The sequence below is a fragment of the Watersipora subatra genome, chromosome 8, assembly GCF_963576615.1.
Source record: "Watersipora subatra chromosome 8, tzWatSuba1.1, whole genome shotgun sequence".
In the NCBI taxonomy this organism is placed as follows: Eukaryota; Metazoa; Bryozoa; class Gymnolaemata; order Cheilostomatida; family Watersiporidae; genus Watersipora; species Watersipora subatra.
The window spans coordinates 39,439,184-39,453,467 of NC_088715.1; the positions used below are offsets into that span (position 1 = coordinate 39,439,184).

Here is a 14,284-nt window from a genome sequence, read left to right on the forward strand (position 1 = left end):
ATCATGGATGTCGGGGATGTTGTCATACACCGCATCACTCCATACTAAAACTGAAGAGCTTATCTAATGTCAAGCTCAAGTTTCCAAAGCTAGGTTTTAAGGTTCAACAACTCTGCAGCAATAAGACAATACTTCATTTTTTGAATAACACATGACAAAATATGCAAATACTATGTTATGTATATATTTCCAGCACAAATGGTGGTGATAGTTAAATAGCACATATATAAATAAAACCATAAAGAAAAGGGAATATAATGCTGAAATCATCGAGACCTGGTGAACCTGGTACATCAAAGTAGCAAGGAAAATGGCAAGCATTGTCTACCAATCGGAATCCGCAGATAAAATGACCTTGAGCTAAAAAATGATGGCATATATAAAAAATAGAACTTTCCGAGGAGTGATTAGAAGTCTGACATCAAAAATTACAAGAAAGCAGCAATACCAAATTTCGAAGGGGAAACACAAAACACATCCCAGTTTCTACATGTATGTGCAAGTGTGGGAGCTAAATCATTGGCTGGCTAAAGAGCAAATTTGCAAATCTCCATTTTGCAAAATTCAGAAAATTTGGAAATGTTAAAACACTTCCTGATTTTCTAGTTCTTGTTGTGCGGATATGTATGTAGGGGCAAACATGTAGGTCTCCCTCTTGTATCGCACTCCACCTCCTATCTGTACTATCGACTCATTCTGTACAATAAACAAACTGATGTCAGATACACTCTGATAACCAACAGTTAATAAGCTTCTGCAGATATACACAGGGTTAAGCTGGGTATACCAGGAATGCAGACTCGCGTGTCTGTGAGTGGACTTGTCAACAGCTACATTTATACATATACTAGCTGATTATCTGCTACTCAGGCGGCTTCAGACAAGATGAGCTAATGAGACTGTGGACAGGATACCCATACAGCACATGTATTCCAATCCTGTACTCTTAGCACTTGATAGCAAGACTTATGGCATATTCTCCATGTCTAGACGCATAATGAAATGGGATTCGTGATATTTTAACAACAACTTGGTATATAAATAAAGTACTATAGACTTAACAACAACTTGGTATAGAAATAAACTACTATAGACTTAACAACAACTTGGTATATAAATAAACTACTATAGACTTAACAACAACTCGGTATATAAATAAAGTACTATAGACTTAACAACAACTCGGTATATAAATAAAGTACTATAGACTTAACAACAACTTGGTATATAAATAAAGTACTATAGACTTAACAACAACTTGGTATATAAATAAACCACTATAGACTTAACAACAACTTGGTATATAAATAAAGTACTATAGACTTAACAACAACTCGGTATATAAATAAAGTACTATAGACTTAACAACAACTTGGTATATAAATAAACTACTATAGACTTAACAACAACTTGGTATATAAATAAAGTACTATATATGAACCTGACCTTTGCTCCACAAAATACTTCAAAGTCATCAGCTGTAAGGTCTCGGCCAAAACTGGATTGGAAAGCCTGAGCTGCATAGGAGGCTTTGTTATTATGCAGGGCACTCAGCATGTTTTGGATTATCTGCTGTTTTGTAGATTCATCTTCACAATCACCAAGGAACCAGCTGAACTCAAATGTTGGTTTCGTCTGATTTGTTACAGGAACGCTGACTGTCAATTGCAAATAATAAATTAGACAGACATAATATAACTGACATAGGTACTATTAGGAGTAACATTGAATGACGCTGGGAACAACTTAACAAATGCTTGGCAGTAAAAGAATAGCAAATGCTATTAGAAGCCATTTTTACTTATGCAGCAAATGATGAAAATGGCAGCCTTATGGGTCATGCCGAAGGTTTGCACAAGTGTTTCTCAAAAGATTGTAGTATACTCTCACAGCATTACGTGCCTTAAATATGTCTAACTTTAAGTACAGTGCATAATTATTACAGATAGGCTACTGTATCATCTACCTCCACTATTTATCCCACGACCAAACACGAGCGAAGCGATTGTTTGGGAGCTTTATGATAAATGCATATGCGCACACAACTCCCGAAAACTTATCCGTCAACGGCCATATTCAAACTCTTGTACCGAAATCCCATCAAAAAATTTAACCAATTTTGTGTAGAGTCGTTTAAGTATAATGATGATACAAAACACATATAAACCTATTTAAATATGTTACCAAGTTTTTGAAAAATGGAGACAATATCCTAAAACTTATCCATCCGATCGGATAATACATAACTAGACAGATTAATTTGGCCTAAAATCTCCATTAAAACCTGACAAGCCTTTTTTAATCAAAATTACAACCGACAAACAAAACGCCAATAAAGCCGTGCGACAGAGAGTAGAACCATTAAGTCGTGCGCATTTCATGAGAAAAACGTGCACATTTCACCAGTCTATGGCATTGTCCAATTGCCAAAGGTTTCTGTAATAAATCTAGAAGTACTGAAAGTAATCGTTTCTTTTTTGCTGATTCTACTGGAATCTGACATTTTGGACACTTATAATGAGTACTTTGGTATTCCAATGATGTCCTAAGCAGTGAAAGTAAAGGAAATGACGATGATATTTTTTTAACGATTCTTATAAGATTATTACAATATTTAATTGTAAGAATAATTAATCGATTTTATACGATTATTATAAGATTTAGTTATAAAAAGAATCATTCGAATTTACAAGATCAAAGTATATAGTGACCGATGGTGTGCAATATGTTACTGTTATTATTTTTCTAAAGATTTTGTCGATGATATCGCGGTACTGCCAAGCCGTTTTTAATATCTGCAAAATTAAGTAATAGGCCTGCATTTTCTTATAGATATACATCTATTTCTATGACAACCAGCTAAAATCTGTTTAGATTTTTGAATTCAGCATAATTTTTTAGATATAAATACAGAAATCTAGATAAATATCACAACTTCTTAATATTGGTTGCTATGACCAAGGATATACCGCACCCTCAGCCTGTGTATATTACACAGCAGCTTGCCATTTTACTTCTAATATTGCATTTTTCCTATTGCAGAGGAGATATATATATATATGTATAAACATATAATATTTTCCTTTCATCATTGCTGTTTGTTGTACATAATAACACCCAGTACATTACAGCTACCAATGCAGCTAGCATTGCAGTTCTCCTATTGCACTGCAGTGCCATTTGACTGCTAATATTGCATTTCTCAACCAGCAGTGCCCTTTCTTTTTCTATTATCTCTTTGGTCGTGAGCTGTATGACAGGGGAATTTCTAGTACACTAGATTATGTATATCCACTATTCGTACACTGGATTATCCATCTGTTCATGTCGCACAGCTTTATTGGCGTTTTGTTTGCGGGTCTTAATTGTGATTAAAAAAGCTTGTCAGGTTTTAATGGCGATTTTAGGCCAAATTAATCTGTCTAGTTATGTATTATCCGATCAGATGGGTAAGTTTAAAGAATAGTGTCTCAATTTTTCAAAGACTTGGTAACATATTTAAATAGGTTTATATGTTTTTTGTATCATTATTACGCTTAAACGACTCAACACCAAAATGGTTAAATTTCTTAATGGGATTTTGGTGCAAGGGTTTGGTTACGGCCGTTGACGTATAAGTTTTCGGGAGTTGTGTGCACATGTGCATTTATCATAAATATCCCAACCAATCGCTTCGCTCGTGTTTGGTCGTGGGAATAGATGATCCATCTCCACTATTTATACACTGGATTATCCATCTCCACTATTTGTACACTAGATTATCAATCTCTACTATTTATACACTAGATTATCGATCTCTACTATTTATACACTAGATTATCTATATCCACTATTTATACACTGGATTATCCATCTCTACTATTTATACACTGGATTATCCATCTCCACTATTTATACACTAGATAATCTATATCCACTATTTATACACTAGATTATCCATCTCCACTATTTGTACACTGGATTATCCATCTACACTATTTACACGCTAGATTATCCATCTACACTATTTATACACTAGATTATCCATCTCCACTATTTATACACTCGATTATCCATCTCCACTATTTATACACTGAATTATCCATCTCCACTATTTATACACTAGATTATCCATCTGCAATATTTATACACTGGATTATCCATCTCCACTATTTATACACCGGATTATCCATCTCAACTATTTATTATAGAACTGTTTTTTTTGTTATTTTAGACAACAAAAGATAGTCTAGTTGAACAATTCTACCCGAGATAAGTATTGCCTGAACATAAACAAACGCATTATTGCAGTTGCAAATGGAACCAAGACAAAAAGAGAGGCAACTCCTTACGTGCGCAATCGCCGACCTTATCGTGAGGAAGCCATTTGCCTTGCAGAGTACAGAAATACTCATTTGGCTTCCTCACTATATCGACTGGCATCAGTCTGTCAAGGCCATGCTGACACTGAGGTGAACAATAAACACCAAAGGAGAGTTTGTCACATAGAAGAGCACCATTTGCAGGTCTGTGCAGTTGAGGACAACGGATACCTGCAGCAAGCGTTAAACATCCGTGCGATGGACTTGAGCATTTAATATAACACAATGTTTCTAAGAGTTTAAACTGTCAAAATATGTATTGACTATTATATCTATACAATAGAGTATTTGGGTAATTCACGCATGCATCCTGCCTATATGCTTAGACACTGTTTTTGTCTTCAATAGAACAAAGTTGCTTTGATAAAAACGTATAGTCAATAAAAAAAATTAGACAACATGCAGCAATTCATCTAAAATAGTTTCCATTGAAGAAGGTAATTGGAAGAATTTTTCTAGAACTGCTTCGAGTAGTTGATGCGCGCTTGCATTAGTGCCTCTTAGAAATGCTCAGAAACATCATAGATAAGGCTTCACTTTCTCAACTGCCTTTGAAGATGACTTCACAGGAGATTTTAGTAGATTTTATCAGAAAGTATTGATATATTTCTATCATTTGTTTCTGATGTTTGAGATGATCTAGCTGTCAGTATGTTTCGAGATTAAAAGTGACAAAACTTTATCGCGGCTAAAACACTCAAAAGAAAAATACATGCCAAAATGACGTGACTAGTTGCTCGGCTGCCTGCCTTTTTTGTTATCGATATCGGCTTTTGCGTTCAAGTTGCCGCGTTATGCGGCTCCATTCTGTTGGTTTCTTCACAACTATAGATGTCATAATCACACTTTCACTTGAATCTGAGTGTTTTAAAGATTTTGTTGCATCAGAAAGGTTGATTTAATGAAATTATGACCAATAAAAGCCTAAAACATCAGCTAAAATTTGATGTCATTTTTGTCTTTGTAGACTAACCCTGTCCAGAGATATATGCGTTTGAATGAGGCCATCTTCTAAAAAGCTCAGACTCTCGCGGGTGGTTCATTCGTGACGTAACGAGTGACACATTTGAAAAGAGTCCACGAGCGATAAATATAAGATCGCTTCATTAGCCAATCATCAGCATGAAATTTTTATATAGGTCGTAATAAATGTTATCACTCGTAAGATGCATTGTCTGTGATCTCGAAGTTAAGGATTTTACTCTATTATTAGATCGCATCGACATCGATATTTACTAAATTAATTGACATCATTACTTTAATAAATTACTTGATCGACACATTTTATTGACGAACAGCAGAATTGTAAAAATGCTTCCAGTTACTGCCAAGGTGACTCTGAGTTTTCTGAGCATCAGGTGGCAAAAGTTTGGGATAGACAGCTTATAGTTAGAGCTGACAGGCGTCAGCAGCGTTATGCTACAGAGGAAGATAGAATGGAGGTGAAGTTATCTTTTACTTTGAGTCTCCTATAGATATACTGTTGTGTTTACATTCAGATTATATTTTCCTGCTTGAGGCTATAATTTAATTTTCTGTGCGCGCGTGGGAGATACGGATGCACAGTGAATTATTGACAGCTTCTTTTTAATCCATAGCATCTAGCAATACAATGGCTCAGATTGATGAATATACTAAAGTTAATAATTTTAGTACTCCTGAATGCATTTACTAATTAATAGAATTTTAACTTTTTGCTGTCACCAATCACCGTTTTATACTTTTTTATTGTTTCACCTAGCTATATTTGCTTCAAATTTTTTTGGCAGTTTTAGCTAGTAAATTAGATTTATGATTACTTTAGCTGTTCACTTCTCACTTGTAGAAAGTGAAGAAAATTGATTGATCAATGCACATCTTTAACTTCCAGAACCAAAGCTTCGAATCGTTGGCTTGGTGTACTTATGCTTTTGTTAAACATTTATTCATTTTTAAAATTACACTCGCAATTTGAAAGCTTTCAGTAGATACGCGTTAGAATGACACATCTATGAATGACATATATTTATTGCATTTGTTTTATTTATTACAGGATGTTTATGCGGTCCCACCAGCGAAACAGTTTTGTCAATATGGAAACTGCCATAAATGGGAAAGAGAGACTTGAATGTGTGCTGCATAAACCATGACGTTTTGTTTGAGTTTGCTGCAGTAGATGAATTTGTCTTATTGTATGAGCTGAAACTATGTGAATGGCCACAACTTCGATGGATATTTTTAATAAAAGCTTTATGCCAAAATGAAAAATTTTTTTGCTTGTAAAAATTATATAATAAGATAATATTGTTGACAATAATGCAAAACATGATTTGCAAAACATTGAATATATCATAGCCCCGTTGACACCTGTGCCGAAATCTTGTCTGATAGATGGATTTATGAAGCGTAATCAGAGCTGTATTGACAGGTACTTTTGCATAGCTCGACCATTTGTTTAGTACTTGAATCAACTAATCAAATGTGACCAGTGAATTTTTTGCTACAAATTGATACCAATAATGACTCGACAACGTTGACTATACGATGTACATGACTTTTAGGGATGCAGTTGGTTTCCCCACATATTCTTTTCAGAGACGCAGCTTGCTTATTTTACTTAGTAACTAGTTTCCGGTGTGATAGCGACGGAACTGTGCCTATTCAAAGACTTTAATATACTTAGTTTGATTGACATAATTACCGTAGACCGGTAGAAATTGGTAGTCGGTACTAAGATGTTTACACAGCATTTAGAGAAAGCTAACATGACAAGTTTTTAATTTCCCTTATTTGAGGCATTCGAGACATTGATAATAATGCATCTGTAGCTAGATCTAAATTTTAATTCTAGCCAACATGAGCAAATACACAATAAAATGTATACCAATAGAGCTGCGTAAGACTAGACTTTTATCGCAATAGTCCATGTGAATACGAGAGATCGAGACGGGTTGTATCACGCGCTACATCATTTTGGGCAAGTCTGGGCATGTTTTTTTGGCCTGAGTGTTTTTACCGCGATCATTTTTTAAAAATTTTAATCTTCAAATATCTTGACAATGAGATTGCCTAACACAACAAATGACATATCAACTGATAGACAAAAATACTTTCTTTTAAAATCAACTCAAATTTGACGCAACCACATCTATAATGGTGATCAAGTATTGTAGATTTAATCTTGGAATATTCTGGCAGTAAAAAAAACTGATACTTTCTGATGAAATCTACTAAAAAATTTTGCAAGTTCATTTCTCATGTTGCTATTGCGGATTAAAAATTTTACTGACGCTACATATTTAAATAAATTCATCTAAATTCATTAAATAGTTTCTCTATCAAAAATAAATAAAATAAATAAAGCAATCATAATAAAAATAGCACCGATGTCACTTGAGAGAGAGAACCAGAGGTTAGCGCTCTTTCATTCGTAATTGCTGACAATCAAATTCTACTTCCCTATCTACAAGTAAGATAGTAGCACCATGTGCACACAACTGCTTCTTTGGTCCATTAGGCAAAAAACTGAATAAAAACAAAGATAGCTAACAACTTAACCTTAACTTACTGATACTTAGACTAAGTTCTGACTAACGCGAATGAACATTACGGCACATACCTCTGATCTTAAAAGTGAATTCACATTTGGCAGTATTTCCTGCTTCATCTTCAGCCGTGTAGGTGACCTTCCAAGGTCGACCTGACTTGTACTCTCCTGGCACATTTGAACTATAAATGTGGGGAGGTTTACCGCTGTTGTCTGAAAAAACTGGTATCTAAAATACAACAAAATACTATATAAATTATGTTTAAATTAACTTCACACATTAACTATAAAAAGAGACAAGAAAATGTAATGGTGATAGATCATACTGATATAGTTATATACCATGTTACCATGGCAACAGTATCAGTTGTACTCTGGATGATTAATAAGAGACATGAATATAAAATAGCAGGCTCAAACCTCGAGGTTTATTAGATAAATTATGCATTTGAGTAACCAGCATCGAGCCAGAGGAGCATTCGGGAGCCATGCATATTATAAACCTGTTTACCATGAACACCAAAAAAACAAAGTCGAAAGAAGAAAAAGAACACGCAAATAGTTTCATGGTATTGCATGCAAAATGGACTCGCATATCATCGGATCAGACGAAGAAAAACTCTTTCTATTATTGATAAATCATAAGAAACATAACACTGAGGTTTTGCTTTAAAGGCACTGAACTTTAGTTAGTAGTACAAACTGTACAATAGTCAGAAGTATTAGAAGCTCTGTACACTAGTCAATTGCCAGAAGTACAAACTCTGTACACTTACATCCCAAGTAACATATAATTTATCCGAGTCTGAGTATATAAATCCATCGACATCAGTCTTTGGTCCATCACATTTGACCACTTTTGGTGCTTCAACATCTGCACAATAACATTTAAAATGCACTTCAAACTCACAAAGAATCTAAAATGTTCTCCACAGACCTAGCAATTTTTTAATTGTTAACAGTATTAACATGTATCACGTATAATATCATATATATATATACATATGATATCCTTCTTGTATATATATATATATATATATATATATATATATATATATATACACATATATATATATATATATATATACAAGAAGGATTATCACATTGTTTGAAAAAGTGCTCAATATGTCGATGTGCTGACACCAGAGTGCTCAAATCACAAAAGCAATGAGCTTTGCACAAAGGCTAATAGTGCAGCACCTCTCACGCTCAACATAATCGAAGTGAGGGAGCAAGTACTCATGCTACAGACAGTACTGTTTTGGCTATTGAAACCTCACCAGTGCAGCTCAGAGCAAGCAAGGGAAACAAATTTCATATATAATATATATAATAATATATAATAATAATATGAATGATTATAACATTGTTTGAAAAAGTGCTCAATAGTAGAACTAGAGCTGACTAAAATCAAATTTGAGTGAAAGTTTCCAAAATGGTTAAATCATTTTACTACTAAATAGTTTTGCGCATAGTAGGTGCACTCTTCAGGCAAAATGAAAAAAAGCTGGTAAAATGTATAAACGCGAGCTAAGCAATTATAATGAACACAAAATGAAATGAAATATTTTGATAATTACAGAAATGAATATTTGATGAGTTCATAAACTTTGGTGAGACAACTCTATGAATATACTGCAACGATCTTGTTTTAACAGATATCTTGCGATTCATTGGAAAGAAAACTTGTTTTGAGCTTTACTTCTCTCAAATTCAAGAAAGTGATGAGAGTATTCCTCAATGTAAGGTACATCACATCTGTAGAATTATTAAGCGAATAGCAGGTCTGAAAATTTATCAAATGTCAAAAATCTAGGTTCTCACCTCTGACAGTGATCTCGTAGCTACAATATCCAGAGTTTCTAGAACGATCTGTGACGGTGAAATTTACAAAAGTAGTTCCAATAGGAAAGTTGTTACTTGATTCACCACAATCTACTTTAGTACAAGGATAAGTAAGGGGCGAGGATGCTCCTGCAAACAATACCACCAAATGGCTGACTAACAAAGTGCAGACAAAGGCAACAGCATAAGCTGTGCATTATCGTGGTAACCACAGATACTATAATTACATTAATCCTGAAATCAGTTCTTTATTGCATATGATATAAGAAAAAAAGAGGAACTCTTGTACAGACGGGCGCCGATGTGGGCATTCGCATCACCCGTGTAGACATTTGCAACATTGGTAGAGATTAGCAACAGGGTGTAATCATTGGCAACACAGGCATTGGCAACACCTGTGTAGACATTAGCAACATGTTAAGGCATTAGAAATGAGATGAAGAGTGCATAACAGAGAAGCAAAGGGGAATTCCACTACATATTATTTAGCTACATGGTTTGCCTGAACATTTGAAATATTACCTGGCATTGTCAACTGCATAATTTGTCGAATGGAAGAAGAACGATCATTGTCAATTGCTCTCAGTGGCTTTAGTTCAACTACTGCATAGCCCTGATTCTCTTCATTATCCAGGTAAACATGTTGGGGACACGCTATTATTTGAGGCTCCTGAATATCTACAGCAAGCAAATCCTGAAGCTATTTAAACCTTGATAGGCCTATAACTATCATTTGATAACTAACTAGAGACTTGCTAACGGTAATAAACTACTAATCGGTTGGGAAAAGAAAAAGAGCAGTAAAAGTAAAATAACCTTCACTATAACAAGAGCCAGGTCCATCTATCCTTCTGTCTGAAGATACACATAGAGAAACAACAAAAGTGCATCACAAGTGAATCAAACTTGAATAGTCGCACTGCAAACTGCGCCACTCAACCACCTAGCTAAATCATGGAATAATTTTGCACATACTTACTACTTACGATTAACTCTCAGGCCACAAACCATCGGCTAGCGTATTAGTACACCATAAAAGCTTTGGTAAAGCCGGTCAATGATTTGCGTGTCACAAGCTAAGGTAATTCAGGTTATTGTTAAATATTGCATTTGACCTAAAGTTTGACCTCGAGTTTAACCTCAACTTTGAAAGTAGTATGTTTGAGCAGAGAGCTAAACAACTTGAAAGTACTTTCATGAAAGGATTATTTTACTGAAGCACAGAGCTGGGCTCAGAAGAGACGGCTAAACATTTAGAGCATCATAATAATTTAAATAAAGTGTGTGTATATATATTTATTGTTTTAAAAGTTAAACTGATACCTCTACAGGTGACCGTCTTATCATAGTTGCTCCACTGTCCATCCTTCTTACAAATCCAGTTAATATCCTCTGAGATGAGGTAGCCGGTGTGACACTGCACTTTGCATAACTTGCCAAATGTTCGATCCTCCAGATTAGGGTCTGAACATTCCCTGATGTTATACTGCCCATTCATAACCTCGGGTAAATTGGTGCAGGTTCTTGCTAAATGAAAAGAAATAATAATCAACCCTACATAATAAAGAAAGTTTATTTAATAACAACATAAACAATGGAGAACATTTATAACCTTGCAGCTGATAGAAAAGCGAAAGCATGATATGAAAACAGAGATAAACACAGTTGAGAACATATCGGCTGCCTCGTCCACTGCTTAAGTCTAATGAACGGATTAACATTGTGCATACGACCATTTTGAACTTTCACCATTTTAATGAGCAGTTGTCATTAGTCAGAACTAGTTGACAGCAAGACAGCATTCCTGCAATTGAAGAAACACAAAAATATCTTTATTTAGAAAAATTAAATATGACACTTAGGCTATGAGGTTCAGTTTTCACACAGAACAAGCGCTTCAAATAGGTTGCAATTATCTTCTTTCTAATTAGGAGTGATGAGAACCTACCTAGGAAAACTATAGTTAATTAACTTGAAGTTATCTTATCACTTCTAAAGTGCCAAGGTGATAGCTCCATGCTAATTAAATTTTTGTAAATTTTCTACTCGTATAAATTCTTGCACTACAATGCAAAATTATGCGAATTTCTGTACAAGTTAGAGAGTTACTTGCTTTTCTAATCTTTGTTTGTTGACTAGCTCTACTTTGTCAGTAGGGCCAAGGTCGCTCAACTATCTCTTGATGATAAAGTAAACTCAAAATTGAGAATGGTATCTTTTTAGGTCGGTCATAATAAAAGTAACTCTCTTGTACACAATTCCTCTAAACTTGTAATTTCTTATCTGATAACAAGATACAGTCTATTGTTAAGTACAGGGCACTGTCCCGTTACTGCCATTATACTAGTAAAATATACTCTTCCCACACGGCCATTATACTAATACAAGACACTCTCCTATCACTGCCAATGTACTAATACTAAAAATTCTACTGTCATACAGCCCACGACCAAAGTGATAATGGAAAAAAGGGCACTGTTGGTTGTTGAAAAAGTAGTTCTCAGCAGGAATTGACAGAGTATAGTGTAAATGAGACTTGTTTGAAATAAAAATATTCTAGAAATAGCTTGAAAAGCTTGGTTTAATACAATAATAAATCACACCTAATCACACAAAAAATCACACCTAACCTACTACTATTTCAAACCTGTTTTACAACGATAAAAAAATATTAATTTAAGCTGTAGGCCTAACCTACTGTAATGTATGTATTTTACCAACAACGATAAGGAAATATGTTTATTATAACTCTGAAATGCAAAAGTAGAAGTAAAATGGCAAGTTACTGTGTACTATACACAGTTTGAAAGTTGATTGCGTTGAATGTAGAATGGTTTTGATAGCGGTCTTTAACAGATAGCAAGTATGAGCGTTCACGCGTCTGAAAGTTTTCTGCAAACTGCAGCAACTAAAATAAAAAATGTTCTCGTCATAAATGGGCATTGTAGTTCGGCCCTAGCTTGTACATAAGTTGTAAATATTTTCGGCTAACGTTTTAAATAATGAAACCTTCGGTGATTGGACAAAAAACATAGGCTGATAAACTGTGTACCACAATTTTGTACCTGTAATTCGGTCTATGCCTCAAACGGTCTACGTTCATTACAGAAACCTTCGAATAAATTCGATTACATGTAAACAATGCCATAGACTGGTGAAATGAGCACGGGTTTCTCGTGAAATCCGCACTGCTAAATAGTTCTTCTATCTGTCGCACGGCTTTATTGGCGTATCGTAGGCTGGTCTTAACTTTTATTAAACCAAGCTTTTCACGCATTTTCTGGCAATTTTCGTCCAAATTAATCTGTCTATTTGTGTATAAACCGATCAGATGGGTAAGTTTTAAGATAATTCCGACGGTTTACAAAGACTTGGTAACATATTTAAATAGGTTTAAATGTGTTTTGTATCGTTATTATACTTTAACGACTTTACGAAACGATGGTTAAAGTTGTTGATGAGATTTCAAAACAAGGGTTTGTCTCATTGTTGATGAATAATTTTCGTAAGTTGTGTGCACATGCATTTATCATAAAAACTCCCAAACTTTGCATTCGCTCGTTTGGTCGTGGGACAAGACACTCTCTTATCACTGCCATTATACTAATACAAGACACTCTCCTATCACTGCAGTTATACTAATACAAGACACTCTACAATCACTGCAATTATACTAATACACTACGCTTACAATTACCTGTAGCCAATCTAAAATGGATACTGTAGACACTTTAAGAACACGTTTAAAGTTACATGTAATTGTTACTTATTTGGGATATTTTTTGTAATTCACTGATGAAACTACAGTTGCTGGCAACTTTGCTAAAACAGTTGTTGTTATGCAGCTTATATTAACGACGTCTAACAATGGTGCTGACCTTCACAAATCAGAGAAGTCCCACTCCAATCCGCCTTTTGACGGTTCTCATCAAGCCCACAGATGATGAAAGAATTAGTACCGGGCCTTGGCAGGTAGCCAGCATTGCATTCATTGCGACACTCGCTCTGATAGGGATACATGTTTCCTCCAAGACTTCTTCCACTGGATGCACATTTCCATCCAGCACTGTTTGGCACAGCTGGCATTGGGGGACATAGAAGCGCTAAAATTTAATATTATGCAATATAATACTGTATAGCATACTATAATACAATGTAAGAAAGCATATAATCATACATCATGATATAATATATTGTAATATGATACAAACATGGCAGTAGCCGAATGCCCAGCGTTGCTTGGGTATTAAAAACAGCTTATAAACTGTGACAGGTCATGTAGTTGTCTGCCACTTGCCATTAGCTTAGCACATTACCAATTGCTAATTTGAGTAAGCTCGTATCTGTATTGCTAAGCTTACTAATAAGTGTTGTGAGAGCAAGCTTTAGTGACATTGCATAATGCGGAGTGCTATGCGTATGTTAACCAAGATGATGACTTATGTCGCCAATTGAATTCATGCATCTCGCACAACTCGAGGAGTTAGTTTATCGCCTGGTGAACGGGAAGTTCCGAGATCCAATCTTCTACGATACAGATTTTTCATTGTTA

General features: G+C 34.9%; 1 protein-coding gene across 2 annotated transcripts in view; it reads right to left on the reverse strand.

Annotated features, from left to right (window-relative positions):
* Nucleotides 1-209: 209 nt before the first annotated feature.
* Nucleotides 210-14,284, reverse strand: part of LOC137401670 (sushi, von Willebrand factor type A, EGF and pentraxin domain-containing protein 1-like) — a 33,783-nt gene continuing 19,708 nt past the window's right edge. The window contains exons 9-17 of one of the 2 annotated variants that reach the window (XM_068088129.1): nucleotides 13,617-13,835; nucleotides 11,056-11,259; nucleotides 10,255-10,410; nucleotides 9,712-9,861; nucleotides 8,664-8,761; nucleotides 7,960-8,116; nucleotides 4,332-4,532; nucleotides 1,447-1,658; nucleotides 210-696 (exon numbers count right to left, since the gene is read on the reverse strand). In XM_068088129.1, the coding sequence (XP_067944230.1) occupies nucleotides 583-696; nucleotides 1,447-1,658; nucleotides 4,332-4,532; nucleotides 7,960-8,116; nucleotides 8,664-8,761; nucleotides 9,712-9,861; nucleotides 10,255-10,410; nucleotides 11,056-11,259; nucleotides 13,617-13,835 (1,511 nt within the window). In that variant the 3' untranslated portion in view covers nucleotides 210-582. Of the gene's footprint in view, nucleotides 697-1,446; nucleotides 1,659-4,331; nucleotides 4,533-7,959; nucleotides 8,117-8,663; nucleotides 8,762-9,711; nucleotides 9,862-10,254; nucleotides 10,411-11,055; nucleotides 11,260-13,610; nucleotides 13,836-14,284 lie in introns of both variants that reach the window. The other variant, XM_068088128.1, reaches the window with a different exon arrangement.